This window comes from Cryptomeria japonica, chromosome 7 (genome assembly GCF_030272615.1).
Source record: "Cryptomeria japonica chromosome 7, Sugi_1.0, whole genome shotgun sequence".
NCBI classification, from domain to species: Eukaryota; Viridiplantae; Streptophyta; class Pinopsida; order Cupressales; family Cupressaceae; genus Cryptomeria; species Cryptomeria japonica.
In genome coordinates this window covers 9,249,455-9,271,023 of record NC_081411.1, presented here as the reverse complement: position 1 = coordinate 9,271,023, position 21,569 = coordinate 9,249,455, and the positions used below count along the sequence as shown (strand labels likewise).

General features: G+C 38.7%; 1 protein-coding gene across 3 annotated transcripts in view; it reads left to right on the top strand.

Moving 5' to 3' along the window:
- The first annotated feature begins 705 nt into the window (after positions 1–705).
- The window catches only part of LOC131030827 (transcription termination factor MTERF5, chloroplastic), a 36,729-nt gene continuing 15,865 nt past the window's right edge, over positions 706–21,569 (top strand). Inside the window, exons 1-2 of one of the 3 annotated variants that reach the window (XM_057961744.2) lie at positions 706–2,286; positions 12,291–12,962. In XM_057961744.2, the coding sequence (XP_057817727.2) occupies positions 816–2,021 (1,206 nt within the window). In that variant the 5' untranslated portion in view covers positions 706–815 and the 3' untranslated portion in view covers positions 2,022–2,286; positions 12,291–12,962. Of the gene's footprint in view, positions 2,287–2,625; positions 2,645–12,290; positions 12,963–21,569 lie in introns of those variants that run through there. The other 2 variants (XM_057961746.2, XM_057961745.2) reach the window with 2 other exon arrangements.

Below are 21,569 nucleotides of genomic sequence, written 5' to 3'. Positions count from 1 at the left end.
TCATGTTGATTTATAGCTAGGTTGGATCCCTTGCTTGGGCCGACCTAGTTCACTTAATTGCTAAGTGGCCTTAGCAATTTGGCTTTACGTTTATCTGGCCCTATTTGGGCATTCAACTTATGTGTCATGTAAGTGTTATGGGGCATGACCTATTTAATATGTAACTTGTAAATGCAATGTATATTTGTAATCTTTCCTAGATATTTGAATTGTTTGGACAAAAGAGAGGAGGCATGCAATGTATATTTTCCTCTCAGACATAAACTCTAAAGGATTCTAAACTCTTGGTTAGATTTTGTATTTCTATATTATCTCTCCTTTATTTATTTATTTATTTATTCAATAAGTAACTTTTTAAAGTATAAAACCTTTTTTTGACTAGAAAACTACACTATCAAGTCTTTATAGCAATATCATAATTTGAGTTATATCATAGTTTGACTTGCTGTAGAAAGCATATCCTACTTATATCAATATGCAAGACTGCAAGTATACAATCTTTTTCTTTCTTTTATTTCTTTTTTTTTTTACTAAAAAAACTGCTTTATTGAATGGTAACAATATAATAATTTGACTTGTTCAAAAAAAATATCTCCTACTTATAATATAATATCTTCATACTAATGACATTCATGAGAAAAATAAATTAATTATAAAAAGCGGAATGAACATAAACCCTCTAACTAATTGGACAAAAATATTTAATTTATTTAAAAACTTTCATGGTCTTTTGGATATTTGTCTGCATTCACTCGTAGCAAAGCCCTAAAACAGGATCGAATCTCCCAAGTGCCAAAGTAGCAGGATTACCAACCATGATGATGATGGAGAAGCTTTTCTGTCCCTTACTTGGTTCCCTCTCATTCACTTCTACTGCCAGGTCAGGAAAATTTACCTTAATTGTTTTCAAGAAATTCTTCAGTCAAGTTATCACGGCTGATGGCATCGCACTTATGCAAAACCCCATCGCACGGTTTGACGCCTCCAAACTTAACATCTCTCCGGCCGATATCGAGCGTATGTTCAAATCCTTCCCAGGTTTGCAGAAACTCAAATACCTGGAAAAGGTGGAGCAATTTGTTTGTGTGTTGGAAAGTAATGGCTGCAAACCAGACCAAATCGCAAAAATAATTATGGGCTCTCCCAAAATTGTGACGATTGGTGTAGAAAAGATGCAACCCAAGCTCCAACTACTGAAAGAGTCGGGGATTGAGGGGCCAAATTTGGCAAGGGTTTTGACATGCAAGCCGCAGTTGTTGGCCACAAGCCTCAACCGCGAGCTTCTTCCTAAAATTAAGCTTCTTAAAACTACGTTTGTATCTCACGATCTGTTCATCAAGGCCGTCGTAAGAACCCCCTCAATTCTTACGTATAATCTGGAGAAAGCCATGAAACCCTCACTTGCCTTTTTCGAGGGACATGGTCTTCGTGGTATGGAACTGGCCACATTCTTATATTCGAGACTGAGCCTTCTGCGAATCTCTTCTTTCACGCCTGCCCAAATTGAGCTCATTGGCAAGACGGGCGTCCCTAAAGAAAGCAGAATGTACAAATACATTTTGGACGTCGTGGCCACTTACCGATTGGAATCATTAGAGTCTAAAATGCACAACCTTCAACTTTGTGGCCTCTCGTCTGAGGAAACTATGGAATTATTTAGGAATAGTCCCTTGGTCCTTCATTACTCCACAGACAAGGTCAGGCAGACAATGCAGTTTCTTATCAATGACGTGGGACTCCCTGCAAATTCCGTGGTCAAGCGGCCTCACCTCTTAGGAAAGAATTTGGAAAAGGTAATAAAGCCCAGGTTTCTGGTTTTGCAAGAAATCAAATCCTTGAATGGGCTTGGGAATTTTGATGCCAAACAGTTTTCTTCGATTATCACTATGCCCGAGGCAAAGTTTCTTAGCAAGATTGTGGAAGGACATCCTCAATCCACGACACTTTATGGAGTTTATGAAAAGGCCATATCTAATGTCTCAAGTTGCACAAAGATCGCAAGGAAAATCAATTTTTATTGAGCCTTTGATCTTTCGATTTTGAGCTGTTGAGACTCACGGTATAAAAACCATCACACACATGTTAGTTGCTGATATTCAAAGAATGGCTTGGAACGACGCAAAATTAATAGGAATCATGTTTGCAGTACTTCAGACTTCAGAGAAAGGAGGCCTTTGTGCACACAGGTGGCAATACAGCTTGACTTGGTTCTTTGCAGGGACCTACAAAAATTCCTGCGCTGAAACAGCATCGATTTTCTGGTTTCTAAGTGTTAATACTCTTCAGGTAAGGTTTACTAAGATTTTTGGAGTGACCTTTTAATTGCTTTCGTTTCAGCCATTTAGTTTAACTTAATTACAGATTTTTGAACAATTTGAAACTTCTAGCAAATGAAACATAGTAAAAGTTCTATCGTGAACTTGATGTCTCTCCAGAATAAGGAGTGGTCAGTTTTATAAAATATATTTATATTTTAATTTTTCGAAAATTTGTGATAATGGGATTGGAGTACTGTGATTTCAGTATATTGAAAACTTTTTTATTGAGCAATTTTACCAATGACTTCTCTCTATATGAAATTAACAAGTTATGTGATCATTTATTTGTGTTTATCCGAGCTTCCAGGACTGGAGGATGGGGGGCAGAAGAACCGGGGTTTTTGGGATGGCACAAAATTTCCAAAATATCAGGGATGATGGGGCATACATATATGATTATATGATAATTTTTAAATTCATAATTGAGAACACACTACATAGCTAATAGTTGATGACAATGTCAATTGTCAAATCATAGATCCAAAAGCCTTCCCTGCACTGTTTTATAAAAAGGACCATTTCAGAAAAAGAAAGGCTTTCAATAAATTCAATTCATTCATAACCCAAATGAGATAACAAGCCATTAACTCCTTCCGATAAGCCCTTCTGTTACATTCTGTCACTGAAGTTTACGTAACATAACAACGGGCAGAGTGCCCATTTAATGAATTTTGAAGGGAAGCATGTCTTTGACAGAGGGAGGAGTTCATGGTCCCATTCACGTAGCTTGGTGTTTTTGAGTTTCTAAAATTGCATTGGGGCATAAAATGGTTACTGCATTTCTGTGAAGAGAAGGGCAATGGGTATTGGAAATTTTCTGAGAATGGGGAATTTGAGTCCATTTAATAATTAAATGGCAGTTTTAATTAAAGCTAAGATATTTCTGGTTTCTAGTGTTTTATGCATTTTAGTATCGTATTTTTTTCAGAGTGTTAAATTTGATGTTCTTGGGGGACATCCTGGTGTCCTTGGGATGCCACAGGGATGTGGGGATGTGTTGACGTGTATTTTGTACACAATCATACACAGAATAAAATACCGACAGGCATCTTATCCTCTCTTGAGAAAATAGTCTCTAACTGCTGAAGATCTGCAAAAAGGATCAGTTAGATAGACTCCAAGGTTCTTTTAGTGGGGTCTCCACGTGTGGACAAGCTTTTTTAGTGGTATGATGTGATTTGCTGTTTCCTTCAAGGCGTCTTACGGATTCAGAAGCTCGAAGATTTTACTAATCTAAAGGAACTTTTCAAAAAAATGAAAAAAGATAGGGTTTAAGGAAGTCTAGTCTAACCCTATGAACGACTTAGCATGAATGAGATTTGGCAAGACTCAACTAACTTCAATTTTGCCATAAGGTAACAACTCAATTGAAATTAGGGCGATCTTCTAAGGTAATAATGGTATTCAATGCATCAAAGACCGAGGACACTACTACGAAAGTACATCTCCTAGATGCGAAAATGCTTGAAGGTTAAGGACTCAAAATGTTTTCCAGTCGACCACGCAAGGCGTTCCTACAATCAGCAAGAAGCTAGTGGTTTGGATAGCGAATCCTACCAAATATCAAATCTCACACTTAGTCTTTCAAATTAACAAACTACTTTGATTGAGCGTGATTCAAGTACATCCAACAACCATGAAGATAACTTAAGAAATTTGCAACAAAACACCATAACTTCAATATTTTATTGATTTCCAAGTCATCATATACAACAATTGCTTGAATTTCTCTCTTCAAGACTCAATCTTGCTACAAAATAAAAATTGCTTACAACTCTAATCTCTCTATTTCACTCTTAACTCTATTCTCTATTTTCTGAACTCTAATGAAATGAAAAAATGGGGGTATAAATAGCATCCCCAATTACAATGAAAGGTCCAGATTGAAAGTAAATCAATGGACAAGATCATGACACCTAAACCCTAATTAGGGTTTGTTACAAATGACCTCCTTTTTACTGAACAATATTAAATACATAGCCAAATATTAAATTTGGCACAAAAATCTAGGAGGTATCAACCAATGAGAAATAAGATGTCATGTCATCTGTAACAACCTTTCATCTAGAATCTTATTCCCTTTCCAATTCTCTTTCTTAGCATATGCAATGAATTTTGTCACGATTCCTTCGATTTCTGTGCTTGGAATCTCGGGAAGATTCTTGATACTCTCTTCTAAGTGGATAACCTGATCAAATGCATCTAGAAGAGCTGTGTCCCAAGTAGGTTCAAGTTCCTTCGTTCTATCAATCAGGAGCATGGTAGCATACATCTGATCATATTGCTCATCTGTAACATCTGCGTCCTTGCGAAAAATGATCTTGATTCTATCTTCAAATTCTTGTAAATCCACATCTGTCTCGACCTCGATCCTTCTGCCAAGAATGGTACGAAGTACCTCAAATACTCTGTCCTGGATTGGATTGATCACCTCCTCAACTTGACCACATCTAACACTGATGTCCTCAAAGAGAACACTCTTTATATGGAGTAAGGTTGACCACTGAAACAAACAGTGAGAATCACCTTCTAAGATCTTCTCTTGTGCTAGAATTCTTCTGGATGTATGTCTTATAACTTTCAAGACAGGGATGACAACGTCCTTGGTATAGGCAAATGCAGCTACTGTTGCCATCAATCTGTGAATAATCTCAAGAACTTGGATAGCATGATGGGTGATCTTCGACATCCTTGTAACAAACTCAATGGCCACCGTGTGAGATCTATCCATCCAACTACATGTACGCTGGACCATATTCCTGAATCTTTCTGCTTCATTGATTGATTGAAGGGGCAATGCCTGCAATGGTGATCTAACTGGATCCTGACGTCCCAAAGGTTCATTGATGTGACTGAAATATGTCCTCCATGCACCGACCTCTTTCTCAAGCTTTCTATTCTTTTCTACTTCTTCTCTAAATTTGTCCTTCAATGCCTCAAATGTGTCGGTGGCATCATCTAAAGTCTGCTCTGCTGTGGATGGTCCTAACTCAATAGTCTGTATATGATAGTCTTCTGCTAGGATCTCACCCTCGTATTTGTCTGATGCCGGTGTAGCTATCTGCAGTTTTCTAGATCCAGTCTCATCTCGAATCATCTTGGACATCTTTGTAGCCTTCTTCTTCTCTGTTGTCATATGTGAGCGTCCCACGAGGCTCTCTAAATCAATTGCACTGTCCTCGTCCTCAATTACGATCACCTTAGTCAATCTTTCCTTCAACCAATCTGGGATATTTGATCTTGTCTCTTGAACTTGAATTTCTTTATGTACTATTTCTTCTTGTCTGGGAGGAGATGTTACTTCGTTATCATTATCTAAATCATAGTCTTGGAGAGATCCATCGGATGAAACATGCTGTGCCTGTTCTTCTTCCTGTCTGTCATTCTGTACCATCGATTCCATGGATTCTTCCACTCGAACTGTTCTATCCTCTGGCCTGGAAGAAATACCTGGTGTTTGATCTTTGTTGGCACCTTGCTTTTTCTTGGAAGGCTCTTTCTTTTCTGATCTTTCCTTTCTCTTTGAACCTCTCGAATGGAGATTGCCCTCACTGGCACATCGAAGGTTACCTTCACCTGAATTCCTAGGATTAGGATTGCCTTCACTAACACTGGCTCCACCTTCGGCTGGCTTTTCTTCCAAAGTAAAAGACATGGCTATGCCTTGTTCTCTCAACTTCTGATGTTGAACGTCTACCCATCTGCGAGTACAAGACAAGACTGGTGCCATCAAATCATCTAAATCCATGGCCTCGGGCTCATTCCAATTCAAACTTATTGTTTTGCTTTCTCTATCATATGAAGATTGGATGTGCCTGCCGTTGTCCTGAGCTTGGTCGGCTACTCTGTAAATCTTACATTTCCTGATGAAATCCAAAGGCAATCTAGAATGTATCTTTCGTTTCACTTCGAGATCATCTAGGAGATTCATCATAAAATCTTCAATCTGGTACTCATGTCTAAATCTTCTACCGACCGTCTCCTCTAAATGTCCATGTGGATCAAAACTATTCCTCCAAGCAAAAGATGAAAAAGGATACAAGGCTAACTCCCTCTCTGCGTCATCCATGGCTGAGACATTGGGACATACCTCAACTGAATTACCCAAAATAATAGGTACCTGAACTCCATTCTGATGTCTGTGTCTGAATGCCTTCACATATGCTGCTAACTGCCTTGTTACTTCAAGTAACACAATTCTGTCTGTCGGGTACCTCGGCAACATGTATGGAGGTAAAGGACATCCATACACTCTAATGTAAGTGAACTTGGGAAACTGAATGAACCAAGCACCGTACCTCTTGATGAATTCCTGGGCATCCTGAGATAATCTGTTGTGAATCCCTCCTTGCAGCGTCCTTGTGATGTTCATCGTGAAAGTATCATTGATTAACTTGTAGTTCTTCCCTGGTGGATGATGCAAGTAGGTATAGGATTCACAAACTCTGACCTCGCCGGGTCCTCTTCCAATCACTCCTCTGTGAGGTAGTCCTGCGTACTCAACGCTCCTGATTAAGGCATAGATGACGTATGAACTCATGTGGAAGGACTTAGTAGCCCTGAGTCTTCTCAACTGTACGTCTAAGCAATGGCTAATTATCCTAGCCCAATGTATTGTACCCTTTCCTTGAACAATCACCTGGATGAAGTAAAACATCCATTTCTCAAAATAGAAGGCATGAGGTGCCCCAGTAACTCTGTTGAGCATGGTAATTAAATCTCTGTACTCCTCCTGGAAATCAATCCTGTGTGGTGTGTTCGGTACTTTGCTCAGACGGGGACGACTCTTAAGTAGCCAGTTCTTGTTGATTATGCTTAGGCAAGCATCTGGATCATCATCGTACACCGATCTGGCTCCTTCAATGCTCTTGTATATCATGTCCCTGTGCTCTGGAAGATGGAAGGCTTCACTTATGGCTTCCTCTGAAAGGTACGCCAAAATGTTTCCCTCATTGGACACAATTGTCCTGGACTGTGGATTGTAACGACGGGCACACTCGATCATCAACTCGTGACATTGAATGGCTGGAGGAAAACCGGCCGCCTTAATGATGCCACTTTCTATTATTCTCCGGGCGACAGGTGATGGCTTGCCGATGTAAGGGACCTCTCGGAACTTCTTCGTGCTAAAGTTCCCCAAGTTTGTATCTCCAATGTTGCTCCACTTGGACACGATCTTGGTCTCCACTTCTTCAGTCTTCTGATCTTCTTTCATGAGAGCCGAGCGACTGGTGGATGCTCCCGCCTTTGGGGTCGCCATACCTACACAACATTTCATTATAAGAAATAGATTTTTGCAATAAATAACGTAAATAAGAGAGATAAATTTTAGGAAACCTCATGATAAGTCTCTAGAGTTATCATTTCCTAAAATACAACGACTGAGCCAAGAGAAATTCAAGATTCAAAATTTCAAAATTTGAAATATGACGATAAAGGAATAAAGCAATAACAATTAAATCGCCATACCTCGATAGAGAGATAACTCTAGAATGCAAAAACAAAATTTGCCTAGGCAAAATTGAGGTATAAAGATAGTCTTCAATATGATCCCCTCAAAATTGACTTCGCCACCCTTCGTCTAGAATGTGATCTTCACTTATCGCCTTGGACGTGGTCTCAAATGGATCTTCAAATTCGCACTTAACAAATCTCCAAGTCTTTAGCAAGTTCCCCTTAGTGTATCCTCAAGCTCGCACTTGGTGTGGTCTTCAAATTCGCACCACCCCTTGATTGCTTACGCCACCTTGGATGGAATTCACACCTCTTCAAACACACTTCGCACGCCTCGCACCACCTTGGGAATGTCTAAGCGCGCCACCCTTGGATGAATGAAACTCGCACCACCCTTGAACACACTTCGCACTATATTCGCCTCCCTTAATTCGCATGTAGAGAAGGTAAAATAATGATGTAGAAATGATAACTTTTACCCCCCTTATATAGCGCTTGCATCCTTTACCCCTTAGGCCGACTTAATAAAAAAAAAATAAAACCATTTTTTGAATGATTTGCAATAAAATGACAAGGCCGACCTCCACATATGAGCGCTCAAATCGATTTTTTATTAATTAATTAATTAATTATTTAATGCCTTGCGTTTTTTTTATTGAGGATTTCGATTTTAAATAAAGGCAAAAATAATTAATAAGTGTTTAACGCCATATTAAATGCCAATAAAAAATAAGATTTTCAATTTTTAAATCGATTTAGCATTTAATGAAATTCGAATTGTTTAATTTGGCGCCAAAGATATGAAAATAAAAGGACGTACCTCATCGCTCTGGTCCCTTAGAGAGGGACAGGAGCGATCCATGATTTTGGTCTAGATTCTTGCGTTTTTAACGTTCAACTCCTTCATTTCCACGTCCCAAATTGATCATCTGGTGGTCCTTTCGAATTTGAATGCCTTTCTTGTGCGAGCCAATGCATCTCATGATCATTATCGCCCTGGTCCCTTGGAGAGGGACAGGAGCGATCTCCATGTCTTCATGTTCATCTTGTATCTTTGACCTTCGAAATATCAATGCTTGTGTTCTTTTGCGCTTATTCCCATTTGCTTTTATTATGTGTTTGGATGCATTAAACGGACCATCGCCCTTGTCCCTTGGAGAGGGACAGGAGCGATCCATTATTTCTCCTTGATCTTGGCGACTTTTAAACTTCGATCTCCTTTGCAATGTCCTTCAAACGTCGTCCTTCGCATTTCCTAACCTCATTTCTCCTTGATCCTTGAAGGAACGTGAGTGTTTTGATAGGATCGCCCTGGTCCTTGTCCAAAGGACAGGAGCGATGTGGGGCCTTTACACCATTTGGCGATGTTTGGACGTTCAAAACTCTTGTTTATCACCTTGTTGTCATACCATGGACCCTCCAGAACATTGCAATATATTGTCCTTACGTGAATTTTGCATGAAATGATCAATACATCTAATATCGCTCTGGTCCCTTCCTGAGGGACAGGAGCGAAGTTCATTATTATGTGCTTGTTCTTGTTTTTACCAACTTGCAATTATCTTCATTGCGTGGAATGATGTCCTTTCGACCCTCTTGGTAACTTGAAACTTGTTTGCCTTTTGAAATTTACGCCATTATGTAGATATCGCTCTGGTCCCTTCCTGAAGGACAGGAGCGATCTGGGTTATAGAGCGCAAATCCTTCCATGTGATGACCTTTGCAACGTTGCGCTTGATGGAAATGCCTTGAGATGTCTTCGCCACCCTTCGTCTTGACTTGGATCGGCCTTGAACCTTGGAGGGACGACCTTGAACTTTGGAGGGACGTATCATCACCATTGTATCGCCCTGGTCCCTTGGAGAGGGACAGGAGCGATCCTCCCTTTGTGGCCTTCATCTCACTTTGCCAGGTTCCAAGTTTATATTCAACGGAGTCGTCCTTCTTCACTCTATCCGCCCATGCCTTGACATTGTTTGTAACTTTGCGAAAAAAGGCAATTATATCAAAAATCGCTCTGGTCCCTTCCTGAGGGACAGGAGCGAACTAGGCATTTAACACTGGTATGGACGTCCCAAAAATCTTCAATTTATATTCAATGCATTCGTCTCATGTTCTCCTTCGTTTTTGAACGTAAACTTACCTTGACCCTTGTCTGGATTTTGCAAAATGAAGGAAATCGCTCTGGTCCCTGGGAGAGGGACGAGAGCTACAAGGTACTTCGCTCTGGTCCTTTGGAGAGGAACAGGAGCGATTTAGTCAACATAGGTCATTTTCCTTCGTTTTTGCATCTCAAATTATATTCATTTGGCAAAGCATCTTCCCTTGAACGTCCTCAAATTGCTAAGTCATTAAAATCTTGCAAGGACGAGGTGAAATTTGATTCATAGCTCCGGTCCTTCACTGAGGGACAGGAGCGATTTTCTTCCTGGAGGCATTTCTGTGCTCATGAAAATCTTCAATTTATATTCAATGGAAAGATCTTGTCGTTCTCCATCACTTCAAACGTAAAATTTGTCTGGGCTCTGCAAGGATGATGAGATATTTGAAATTGAGCTCCCGTCCTTCACTGAGGGACAGGAGCGATTTTGCTCCTACAGGCCAAAATAACATGATTTTACACATTTTATCACTTCACAAGGCGAAAACAAATCAATTCCAATGCCCAGGATCAAACTTCAAAAAAGTCAAAATTTGGTCAAAATATTCAATCAGACAAAAATTCATATTTGACGGTCAACACTTAGACAAGTTTAAGCTCTGCATGAACATTCCAATTGAAAATTAGACCATTTTGGCGAATTCATTGCATCCAAAATTTGCATTCTAGAAAAGAAGCTCAAAAGCACTCTCAAAACGACTGGATTTTGGCTTGAAAAGGCAAAATTTAAAACCCTAAGGCTTAGCCCTAAATCCAGACTACTAACTGACTAACAAAACCCTAAAAACAAAAGCGAAAACGAGCGAAAAACAAGCAAAAAGAGGGGGTCCCCATTTGCGATGGGGCGATGTGTGAAATGGTCACAACAGGATGGCAGGCTGTCATGCTCTGAAAAAATGGGAAGGGATGGGGACTTTCAGCAACTGCCCCTAGGATCCCCCCTGCGCTTGAAACCTTGTAAAAAACCTGGGGACATGTCTCGAAGGAACACTGTTATTCATTCTCTTATATAATATGATTCACTGTGTTAAACTAAAGGTGAGATATTTGGCAGTTTCTAGTGTTTTATGAATTTTAGTACCATTTTTTTTTTGTCCTTGTTAAATTTGATGCCCTTGGGGGACATCCTGGTGTCCTTGGGATGCCACAGCAATGTGGGGATGGCGGGCTGTCATGCTGTGTAGAAAAGGGAAGAGAAGGGGAATTTCTGCAACTGTCCCTAGGATGCCCCCTGCGCATGAAACCTTGTAAAAAACCTAGGGACACGTCTCTAAGGACTACTGTTATTCATTCTCTTCTATAATATGGTTCACTTAACTTGTTTTATATTTTTTGTTTGTTACAAGTCATAATTAGCCAATAGGCTATTTAGTGTTGGCATTGCCCACCAGATTCAAGTATGTCTCACACCTGGGAAAAAATCTGACATCTGAAAGCAATTGGATATTGGGATAAGCTAAGAATCTGGATGTCTTTTTTCGCTACCAGAATCTGCAACTTTCCTTTCATAGATCACATGAAAGCCATATATTAGCTTTGACTGCATTATTTTGATGGTCGTTTTTTTAACTAGCACCAAGAATGCAAGGGCCCTAAAAGCCCGATATTTTCAGATCTAATTTTCATTTATTGTGAATAGATCTGTGCTCCACGGGGACCTGTCCCCTGTGCTGGTACCCGTGTTCCTGTACTGGGAAAGGTACAGTGATTCTAGGATAGTGTTGGGGACAGTGTTGAAACTTACTCTGTCAAGCTGTGAGATGACCATGTTTTGGTCTTCACAGCAGGAATCTCTGACAAACCAAAGGACAGCAGAAAGAAACCTTAGCCATCCACCCGAAAAGTTTAGCTGCATCCATACCTAGTGCACAAGTGTCAGTGGTTTTATTATTTTATGCAAGCTCTGGTCTAATTTTATGTCCTTGGGAGCCCTCCTTTAATCCTATTCATGTTTCTTTCTCAAAGATGCCTTTCTGGATTCTATTTTACAAACTACCCTTCATCTGTAGAATGGCCAAAATGACACCCCTGCTGTCTGAAAAGATTAGAGTGTTTGTGAAAGTGGAGGCAGATCAGAACACTTCCCGTAGCAGGTTTGCTAGAGCCTGTGTGTGTGTGGACCTTACTACACTGGTTCTCTTTACTCTTCAACAATCTTTCCCTGTGCTCCATGGAGACAATGAAAGCATTTGAATTTTGTTAATTTCTTTGTTGATTCTCGTGTGAAATCTCAATTCAAGTCTGATGCTATGTATTGAATTTTAACAATGTTTACGATGAATGCTTTATCAATGTTATGATATGTATATTTGAAATTTTTCTATATTTTAAAAAATTCCCTTATTTTTTTGTAACAGCCGCAGCGTGTAGTCTGTCAAGCTGTGAGATGACCATGTTTTGGAAATTTCTTCACAACAGGATGACCAATCTTTGGCAGGAATTTTTTTTGACAGAGCTATGGATGCAGCTAAACTTTTCGGGTGGATGGCTAAGGTTTCTTTCTGTTGTCCTTTGGTTTGTCAGAGGATAGTGCATTTTTCTGGAACAAGTGTCAGTGGTTTTATCATTTTATGCAAGCTCTGGTCTAATTTTATGTCCTTGGGAGCCCTCCTTTGATCCTATTCATGTTTCTTTCTCAAAGATGCCTTTTTGGATTCTATTTTACAAACTACCCTTCATCTGTAGAATGGCCAAAATGACACCCCTGCTGTCTGAAAAGATTAGAACACTTCCTGTAGCAGGTTTGCTAGAGCCTGTGTGTGTGTGGACCTTACTACACTGGTTCTCTGCATCTTCAACAATCTTTCCCTGTGCTCCATGGAGACAATGAAAGCATTTGAATTTTGTTAATTTGTTTGTTGATTCCTGTGTGAAATCTCAATTCAAGTCTGATGTTGTGTATTGAGTTTTTACAATGTTTATGATGAATGCTTTGTCAATGTTATGATATGTATATTTGAAATTTCTCTATATTTTTAAAAATTCCCCTATTTTTTTTAATAGCCGCAGCCTGCCGTCCCCAAAAATATGACCCAAAAGGACCGTTTACTGGACACATGTTCCACTGTCCCCTGCTGTTTCCATCCCCAAAACTCAGTGTAACATAGGAATAGATTGAAGCAGCAGCTCTAGGGTGGTAGGTTTTGGTTTATCTTATTTTTTTTTAAAGTCTACCTTGGTCAAGTCCTGTGCCATGGTTTCAAGAGATTTATTTGGGAAAAGCTGTATACGGCCGGATCACTTTTTTGTTGTGTTTTATTTCATTCTAAAACAATTATGTTAGCTGTTAAATGAAGGCATTGGTTGAACGATTTTTTCTGTGGCTATTTTTTTGGTTTTATTCAGATCAGTGTGAGTTTGCAGCTTTGAGTTTTGGATGGAGGTCTTTTTAGCTATATTCCACGGGGACACGTCCCCTACCCTTTTTCCCTCGTACCCGTACTAGGGACGCGGGGACGGGAATTTGCTGTTTCCTAAGTGTCCCCTTTTTGGCAAAAACACGGGATGTTTCGGGGATGGCTGTTGGGCAGTAGGGGACGGCATGGGATGGCCAGTTGTCGCCGGGTTGTCCTGGAGACGCCTAGGCATCCCCTGATTGTCCCTGGGACAGCTGGCCGTCCCCTATGGCTCAAAATTTTTATTAGTTAAAATAAATAAATAAACACATTTTTAATTTACAATAGAGGTTCGGCTGGCCCCACCAAGACCCCAAATAAACATTAAAATATAACAAACCCTAATCTAATGTATAAAACAAACAAAAGGAAAAAAAAGACACTCATTTTGACATTTGCAAAATAGGAAAAGAGCAGCAAGAAGAGAAGAAGCAGCTGGTTAAGGAGTGAACAACAGATGAAAAAGAAATTGGTCCAGTTCCTATGCTGCAAAGAGGAATTGGTCCACATATAGCTTCATTCAATCAGTCAAGAGGAACCACCTTACCTCTAGAGGATCAGAGAAGTTAGTGGCTGTTCACAGTGCATTGCGGCTACATGATCGCCAGACTCTTGAGTATCGTCAGACTCCAGCCTTACGTTGGGATGTCAATCTTGAAAATGCTATGCAAGTTGAGGAGGATGAGACACCTCCAGGATTGCTTGGGGTTCCATTTGTTGAGGAGGCAGCCCTTCATATTGATAGTGAGTCAGACAAAGACTCTAGCTCTGATCTTGATTTAGACTCTTAGTCTTAGACCTACCATGTGATGATTATGGACAACCATATATTTTTTCCGCCGAAGGCGTCTCTTTCTACGAAATGGACAAGCTAAAGTTTAGGCATCGACATTGAGGAGGCAGCTCTTCGTATTGATAGTGAGTCAGACAAAGACTCTAGCTCTGATCTTGATTTAGACTCTTAGTCTTAGACCTACCATGTGATGATTATGGACAACCATATATTTTTTTCGCCGAAGGCGTCTCTTTCTATGAAATGGACGAGCTAAAGTTTAGGCATCGACGGTGGAAACGGTTGGAAATGGGATGCAAGACGATCAAAAGCATCGTAGCCGTTACATCTTCGTTGTTTTTCGTTTTTCGAGGTTGATGGATGGGACCCTTTGCAATGAGAATCAAACACGTGACTATACTCCCGCGGCCCGTTCTTCACGGCATTAATTCATGTGGTCTGTCCACTATTAACAACGGTTGTGTGCATAGATAACAATGCAGAAGCGTTTTCACCGGTTCCGTAATGGGCAGCCAGATAATCATTACGTCCAACTTGCCTGCACACGGTACTATTTGACAACTGCTATTAATATTACTGCCACGGTGGAATGGATTGTACCGTAAAAAATTGCTTTGGCATGGTTTCTACCTAAATATTTTTCCTGGGTATTTTTCACTCCTCAGCATAACTGCACCGCCACATAAGTACGGAGGATGTATGTTTGAAAATAAATGCAAATCTATTTGTTTAAAATAATTGAAAATCGCTTAAAAGTAATACAAGACAATTACGTTAATCTCGACCATTCATTTTATTAAATAAGTTGTAACCAGCTCCTACATACTTTGCCTCTGTTGATGCATCTCTGTTATTTGACACCAGCATAAATTCATCTGTAGTTTCTAACATATTGTCAAATCTACAAAGTTAAATTGTGGTATTTCAACAACCACTTACCTTAATGCCAGAGGTTTTATTTATAGATGGAATACCCAAAATGTATGAAGTGATCATTCCAGATATCTCCTACTATGTGCCATTAACATAGTTTTCATACTCTCTTACCGCTACTCGTACATGTGGTTTTGAATCCCACAAAAATGTTGGTTTTGCTACATTTGGCAATGTCACGGAACTGTTCGACATCATCATAACAACAGTCCACATATCTGGCCAGTTTGCCACATGCATTTGTCCATTAACCATAAATTTTAAAGTAGCAATAAAATTCTGAAATTTAAGCTTCTTTTCTGCAGTCTCTTTTTTTGGTAGCTTCTCACAAATTTAAGCTTCTTTTTTGCTATCGGCTAACCAGCTAACTAAAGCAAAATTAAGATGAGATAATATCACATTAATAGCTGGTAGCAAAACATAAGCACAGATTAAGCCGACTCTGAAAACGAATTGTAGACATCCCAAAAATGCTGATAATATTGGGCAAGATCTATAGCCATAGATAATTTGTATTTCTTGAAGAAAAAAAAGAGAGAAAAACATAGTGCCACTTCCAAACCTATTGATTCTTTGATAAATCCTTTGCAGAAGGTGTTCATTGTCCAGGTTTGTAACTTTGACAAGCTGATGCAATTGCTACAGAAATTTGGTAAACAATACTGAATCCATGTCTGAACTACAACTCGTTATTGCTCATGAAATGGCCACATATAGCATCTAGTCCTTACCCGAGCCCATATTGCATATATCACTCAAAGCATTGTGCAACATGGTTCCAAGTGTAGATCGATGAAACCTGAGAAACATGCAGCTCCACAGATGGCAGGCATTGAACAGTTTAGGAACATGACAATAAATGGAAATATATATTTTTGACCTACATCCAAAAACTAGAAGATAAATTTTAATTTTAGTTTTACATTGTAATATACAATTTATTTATTTATTTTTATTTAGCAAGTTTCAAAGTAAAGTTTTTGTTAAAGAAAAGACATTTCAAAATGTTATTACAGTGTATAAAAAAATCAGATTCTTTACATTTTAACTTTAGTTTTAACTTATAATATAAAATCGCTTTTTATTTATTAGTCACAATTAGTAAGATTTATGTTTTATTTATAAAGTTTTAAAGTAAAACTTTTGTTTTTTTATATTATTCTATACTTATTTTATTTTTCAATTTTTAACTTGATAGTATTAATTAGTCAAGAAAGAAATTTCAAATTGTTATTATACCATATTATGATGATACAAGTAATTTTTTTCTTTTATTTTAAATGTCTTATAATTTATTTAATTTTTATCAATGCAACAAGCAATTCAAATCAATTCAAATCATTGCTATGTTATACACATTAAAATGGAATGTTAATCAAATTCTCATGGTGTTCTTCTTATTGATAGAACATAAAAAATGGATTTACAACTATTCCTACTTACATCAGCAAAGGATTGGAAGATCATTAAATTTATTTCTCTTCTAATTCTTTCTTCCAACTGTGCTATAGGCCCAAGGGGTTAGAAGTATTTTTTTGCAAACTTTACTAAAAAGTTCTCATTTTCCATTTAACATTGCCTACTTCTCCAATCATTCCTAAGTTATTCTTGTTCATGACAACATCCAACAAATTTTGACATAGAATAGATGCACTTTCAAATTTACAAACATGCACTATAAGCAAAGAATGTTGCCCTACCATATTTGTCTACTCACCAAATAATAATTCTATTTGTAAAAGATGTTTCAATGACAAAGGCATACATCAATTTTCATCATGTAATAATATGAAACCTAAACCATACCCTATCCCTCTTTATCTCCTTATGCTACTATCTATCCATGCCACTCTCTCTACTCTCTTTATCTCGTTCTCCTTATCCCTTTTTCTCTCTCTTCCTATATATATATATATATATATCTCTTTCCCTATCCCTTTGTATCTCTATATATCACCGTTTGTATATATCTATCCCTCTCTACCTTTATCTCTCACTCTCTCCCACCTCTTCTCCACCCTTCTCTACCTATCTCTTCCCCTTTCTTTCCATTTCTCTCTCTCCCTACCTCTCCTCCTCTCTCCTTACCTCACTCTCTTCCCATTCCCTATCTATCTCTCTATCTCTATGTGTCTATCTCTACATCTCTATCTATTTATCTCCTTCTTCCTCTCTTGATCTATCATCATGTCTACCTCTATCTTCCTCCACAAAACTATATAAATGTATTCTATAAAATTGTATAAAGTACCTACTAAAAATCTTAATCCTTGTGGCTATAGTCTTTTTAATGCCTTGCTATGTGTGTGCACTAGACTTTCTTCATCCCATTCTCTATAAATACAGTTCAAAAGAAACATATTAGTATTGTTTCACAAATATATTTTGTAAGTAATTCGACCAAAAACAAACATCACATGAATTTAAATATTAATAATAAGATATCGTTGTGTTCATAAAGCATCCATATTGAGTATTGCCTATAGTAGTAAAGAAAAGACCATTTCTCGAACTAACATTTTGGTTAAAATTTATTTATTGGTAATGTGATTATCATGTTTACTTTTTTGTTAATGATTAAGTAACTTAATAAAGCATTCTCTGTATGGTTAATTTTTACGCTAACTTGATTGAGGGAATCAAATTTTTCAAAGTGTTTTTCCCTAATGATCATTGAATCACCTTTGGTTTTGATCCTTCCATCTCTCCCTTTTGTTTTCTCCCTCTCTCTTTCTCTCTCCATATTTCTATCATTATCTCTCCCCTATCTAGATCTCCTTACCTCTCACTTTATCTCTCTTACTCTTCCCCCTCTATCTTTCCTATTACACCTCTCTCTCTCTCCCTCTTTTTATCCCCATATCTCCCTCTCTGCCTATTGTAAACATAACATGAGCCTATCAGTAATGGATGGCAATTACCCTCCCCATTCATAGGTTTTTTGGTCATGTTTGGATACTTGTAAGAGGATGCATAGTTGTTTTGAAGCCATCTCTTCTCCATTGAGACCTTTATTGCACAAACAACATCATTTCCTAAACAACCTACCAATTGAACTCAAGTACTACACAAATGTATGCAAACAAATAAACTAAATTTTTTCATAACTGGGTTTCCACACATCTTCGGTGTATCCATTGCACACCAAGGTGCAATTGCTAGTCTTAGTTTATCCCGAGTCTTGACATTATGATAGACAGTTGATTATGGACTTCTATGTTTTAACTTTTCTATTTACAGTTTATGTCATCTCATAGTTATGGATGTTTATGGCATATGTTTGTTGGCAATGATTGATTCAAGCATTTGAATTTTGGTAAAATGTTTGTTAATTCTCTTGTGAAATCTCAGTTCAAGTCTAATGCAATGTATTAATGTCTATGATGAATGCTTGTTATTTTTTCACTTAAGTGGAAGGGTCTGTGTGTCGTCAAGAGGAGGCCCCTTTTTAAGTCTAGGCCTGGGCGGGTTTTGATAAATTTTAATTTTTGCCTAAAGTCTTAAGTCTTTTCCTATGTCTCTGTCGGGCTTCCTAAAGATCGAGTAGGTTCTTGTTGCTCTTAAGGCTGTTGCTATACCGCAACCCAAAAGTGCTCGATGGTTATCAGCCGCGACATGGTGACTAAGTGGTGGGACCTGTGAGAAAGGGGCGGAGCGCAGAAAGTCATCATCGACCATCGGAAATTAAGTTCTAAAGTTATCCCGATGACCCGATGGATAGTGCAGAGAAGTGCGGAGCATGGAAAGATGGCATCGGCCTTCGGGTTTGCATGTTTGGAGAGATCCTGATGACCCGATGGAAAGGGCTAAGGCAAACCTTTTATCCCACATTAGCCGCAGGGAGGAGCATTTCAGTATTTATATGCAAGGCCGCATATATCCTAAGTGTCAAAGCTTTCAGGCTTTTGGCGAGTGGCCGATCAAGCAAGCGCCCTCCCCCCCCCGCCCCACGTGCACGTGCATCTCAGAGCGGCCTTATTTTGCAGTAAAAGGGCGGATTAAACAGTGAGCAGGTTGAATGTAGATCCATGACCATCGCTATACCGCCATGTGAAAGTGCTCGACTGTCGACTGTTAACAGCCACGACTTGGCGACTGATGAGCTGGTAGGCCAGGTGGCACCGAGGTAAGCATGAACAAGTAGAGGTGCCTGTTAGGATTGATGATAGTCCCAAAGATACTGAGAGGGGGGGGGGGTGAATCAATATCTAACCGGTTAACAGATTCTTTAAGTATTTTGCATTCCAAAACAATGTACCGGTAAACAATAATTAATGCAGTAAATAAGAACAGTAAAGACAACATAGAAAGCACACCATAACACAAGATGTTTAACGAGGAAACCCGGTGTGGGAAAAATCTCGGTGGGATTTGTGACCCACAATATTCACTCACTGGCCAATGAATGTATATTACTTACAAGAGGGGCCTGCACATGCTGCACATGCAGGAAGACCAACTGCCTAGAGCTCACTGCTTGATTACAAAAGGAAGTCTCACTGACTTACAAAATGGATTATGAAAATCCAATATAATGTACTGCTATAATTCAGCGTCTGCTATGCCAGGTTCAGTACCGGTTTAAGCTCATACAATAACCATAAACCCTTATACAAAATCTACATATTCGCTCATTCTATCCTCGCATATCTCGCTTTTTATCTATCATCCATCATCCATATTACAAAATGATTTACAAGACCTCATATATATGAGTCTTATTACAATATGCCTTGTCGGCTTTACAAAAGATATTTACAATCAAATACAATAAACAAAACTTTATTCTTGTCGGCTGGGATGTCGGTGAACATTGTTGCCACTGCCGGTGAAGTGTATGGCAGTGCCGGTGCCGGTGCCTGAAGATATCCACAAGGTTGCCGGTAAGTTGCCATCAATGACAACACCTTCAATCATCTTCAATTCTCATTGGAGTGTGCAATGCCAACAATCTCCCCCTTTTGCATTGATGGCAACACTCATGAGAAAAATCCAATAATCGTATCCAAAAAATGAAGTCCAAAATTTTACCAAAAATGTGTGCTCCCCCTGAGCAGATGATCTACTCTGGTAATCATTTTTCTCTGCCCTACTACTCCCCCTTTGACATCAATGACAAAGGTTGTCAAAAATGCCAAATGAGTGCAGTCTTCAATTTGAACCTTGTAACCGGTTGGTTACAACATGGAATAAGTCAACTAAAACCAAATTCAAGCTTTGAGTAAATCTGTTACTGTCCTTCATAGCTGCCCATGTTCTCTGAATTGTACCGGTGAGATGATGCATTTGCTCTTCCGGTGTCTTCTGTCCTTGAATTAGTGCCTTAGAGATCTCTTTCCTTAGAGAGATGAGGTTATCTAACTTTGGACTGAGTCTACATTTTATGTCTTTGGCTTTTCCCTTTATTCTTTCCTTATCTTTCTCTAACTTCTCCAGTTTTTCCTCAAATCCAACAATTTCTTGTTCAATAACTGATATAGGTTCAGATGAACCAATGATATTATCAGCTATGTCATTAATCTCCTTTTGAACTTTGCTGATTTCCTTGTCAATATCCACTATCAAAAGATTTGTCTTACAAGTGTCTCTGTACAGTTCCTTGAACTCCGTAATTGTTTTATTTAGTGCCAGTAAAAGAGTGTCAATGTGTTCTGTGCACTTCTTTATTGTTTCTTCAAAGAATTTCTCTCTTTCCTTCTCCATTTTCTCTTTGAATGTTTCCTCATTAATTTGATCAACTGTCAGTATATTACTAGTAATATATTTAGACAATGTGTCTAACTGACCTATAGAATCCTTTACTTGATCTAAATTGCATTTGGGTGCAATCATCTTAAGAATAGGAATTGTATCATCTATTGCCTTATAGGCCAATGCATTACAATCTGTAATTTTCTTTATTGATTCCAAAAGTACTTGAGTCACATTGGTGGGTCTAAATTCTGTCATTGAAGTAGTAGATGTCTGCCTGTTGTGACCATTTCACACATCGCCCCATTAAAATGGGGACCCCCTTTTTTTTTTTGCTCGGTTTTGCCTGTTTCTCTCTCTGCTTTTAGGGTTTTGAGTAGGTGAGTCAGTTGTCTGGACCAGGGTTAAGCCTTAGGGTTTCCGTTTCGATGATTTTAAGCCAGAGTCCAGTCCAATTTTGAAGATTGTTAAGCTTCCTCTCGTAAGATGCAATTTTGAAGTAAGGTGAGTTGTCAAGGGGTCAAGTAAGTCTGTCTAGGTTCAGTCGGAATTTTGAATGCAAGTCTGAATTTTTGCCTAAGTGTTGATGATGGAATTTTGAAATTTTGTTTGAGTGATTTTGGCCAAATTTTGGAAATTTTGACAATTGATCCCAAGCATTGGAAATAACCTAACTTTGCCTTTTGAAGTGACTGAGGTCCTAAAAACTTGATATTTTGGCCTATGGAAGCAAGTTCGCTCCTGTCCCTCAGTCAGGGACTAGGGCGAAAATGATATTTTATGCATCCTGGTTATTAATTTATTTCATTTGTCTTGTGCAGGGT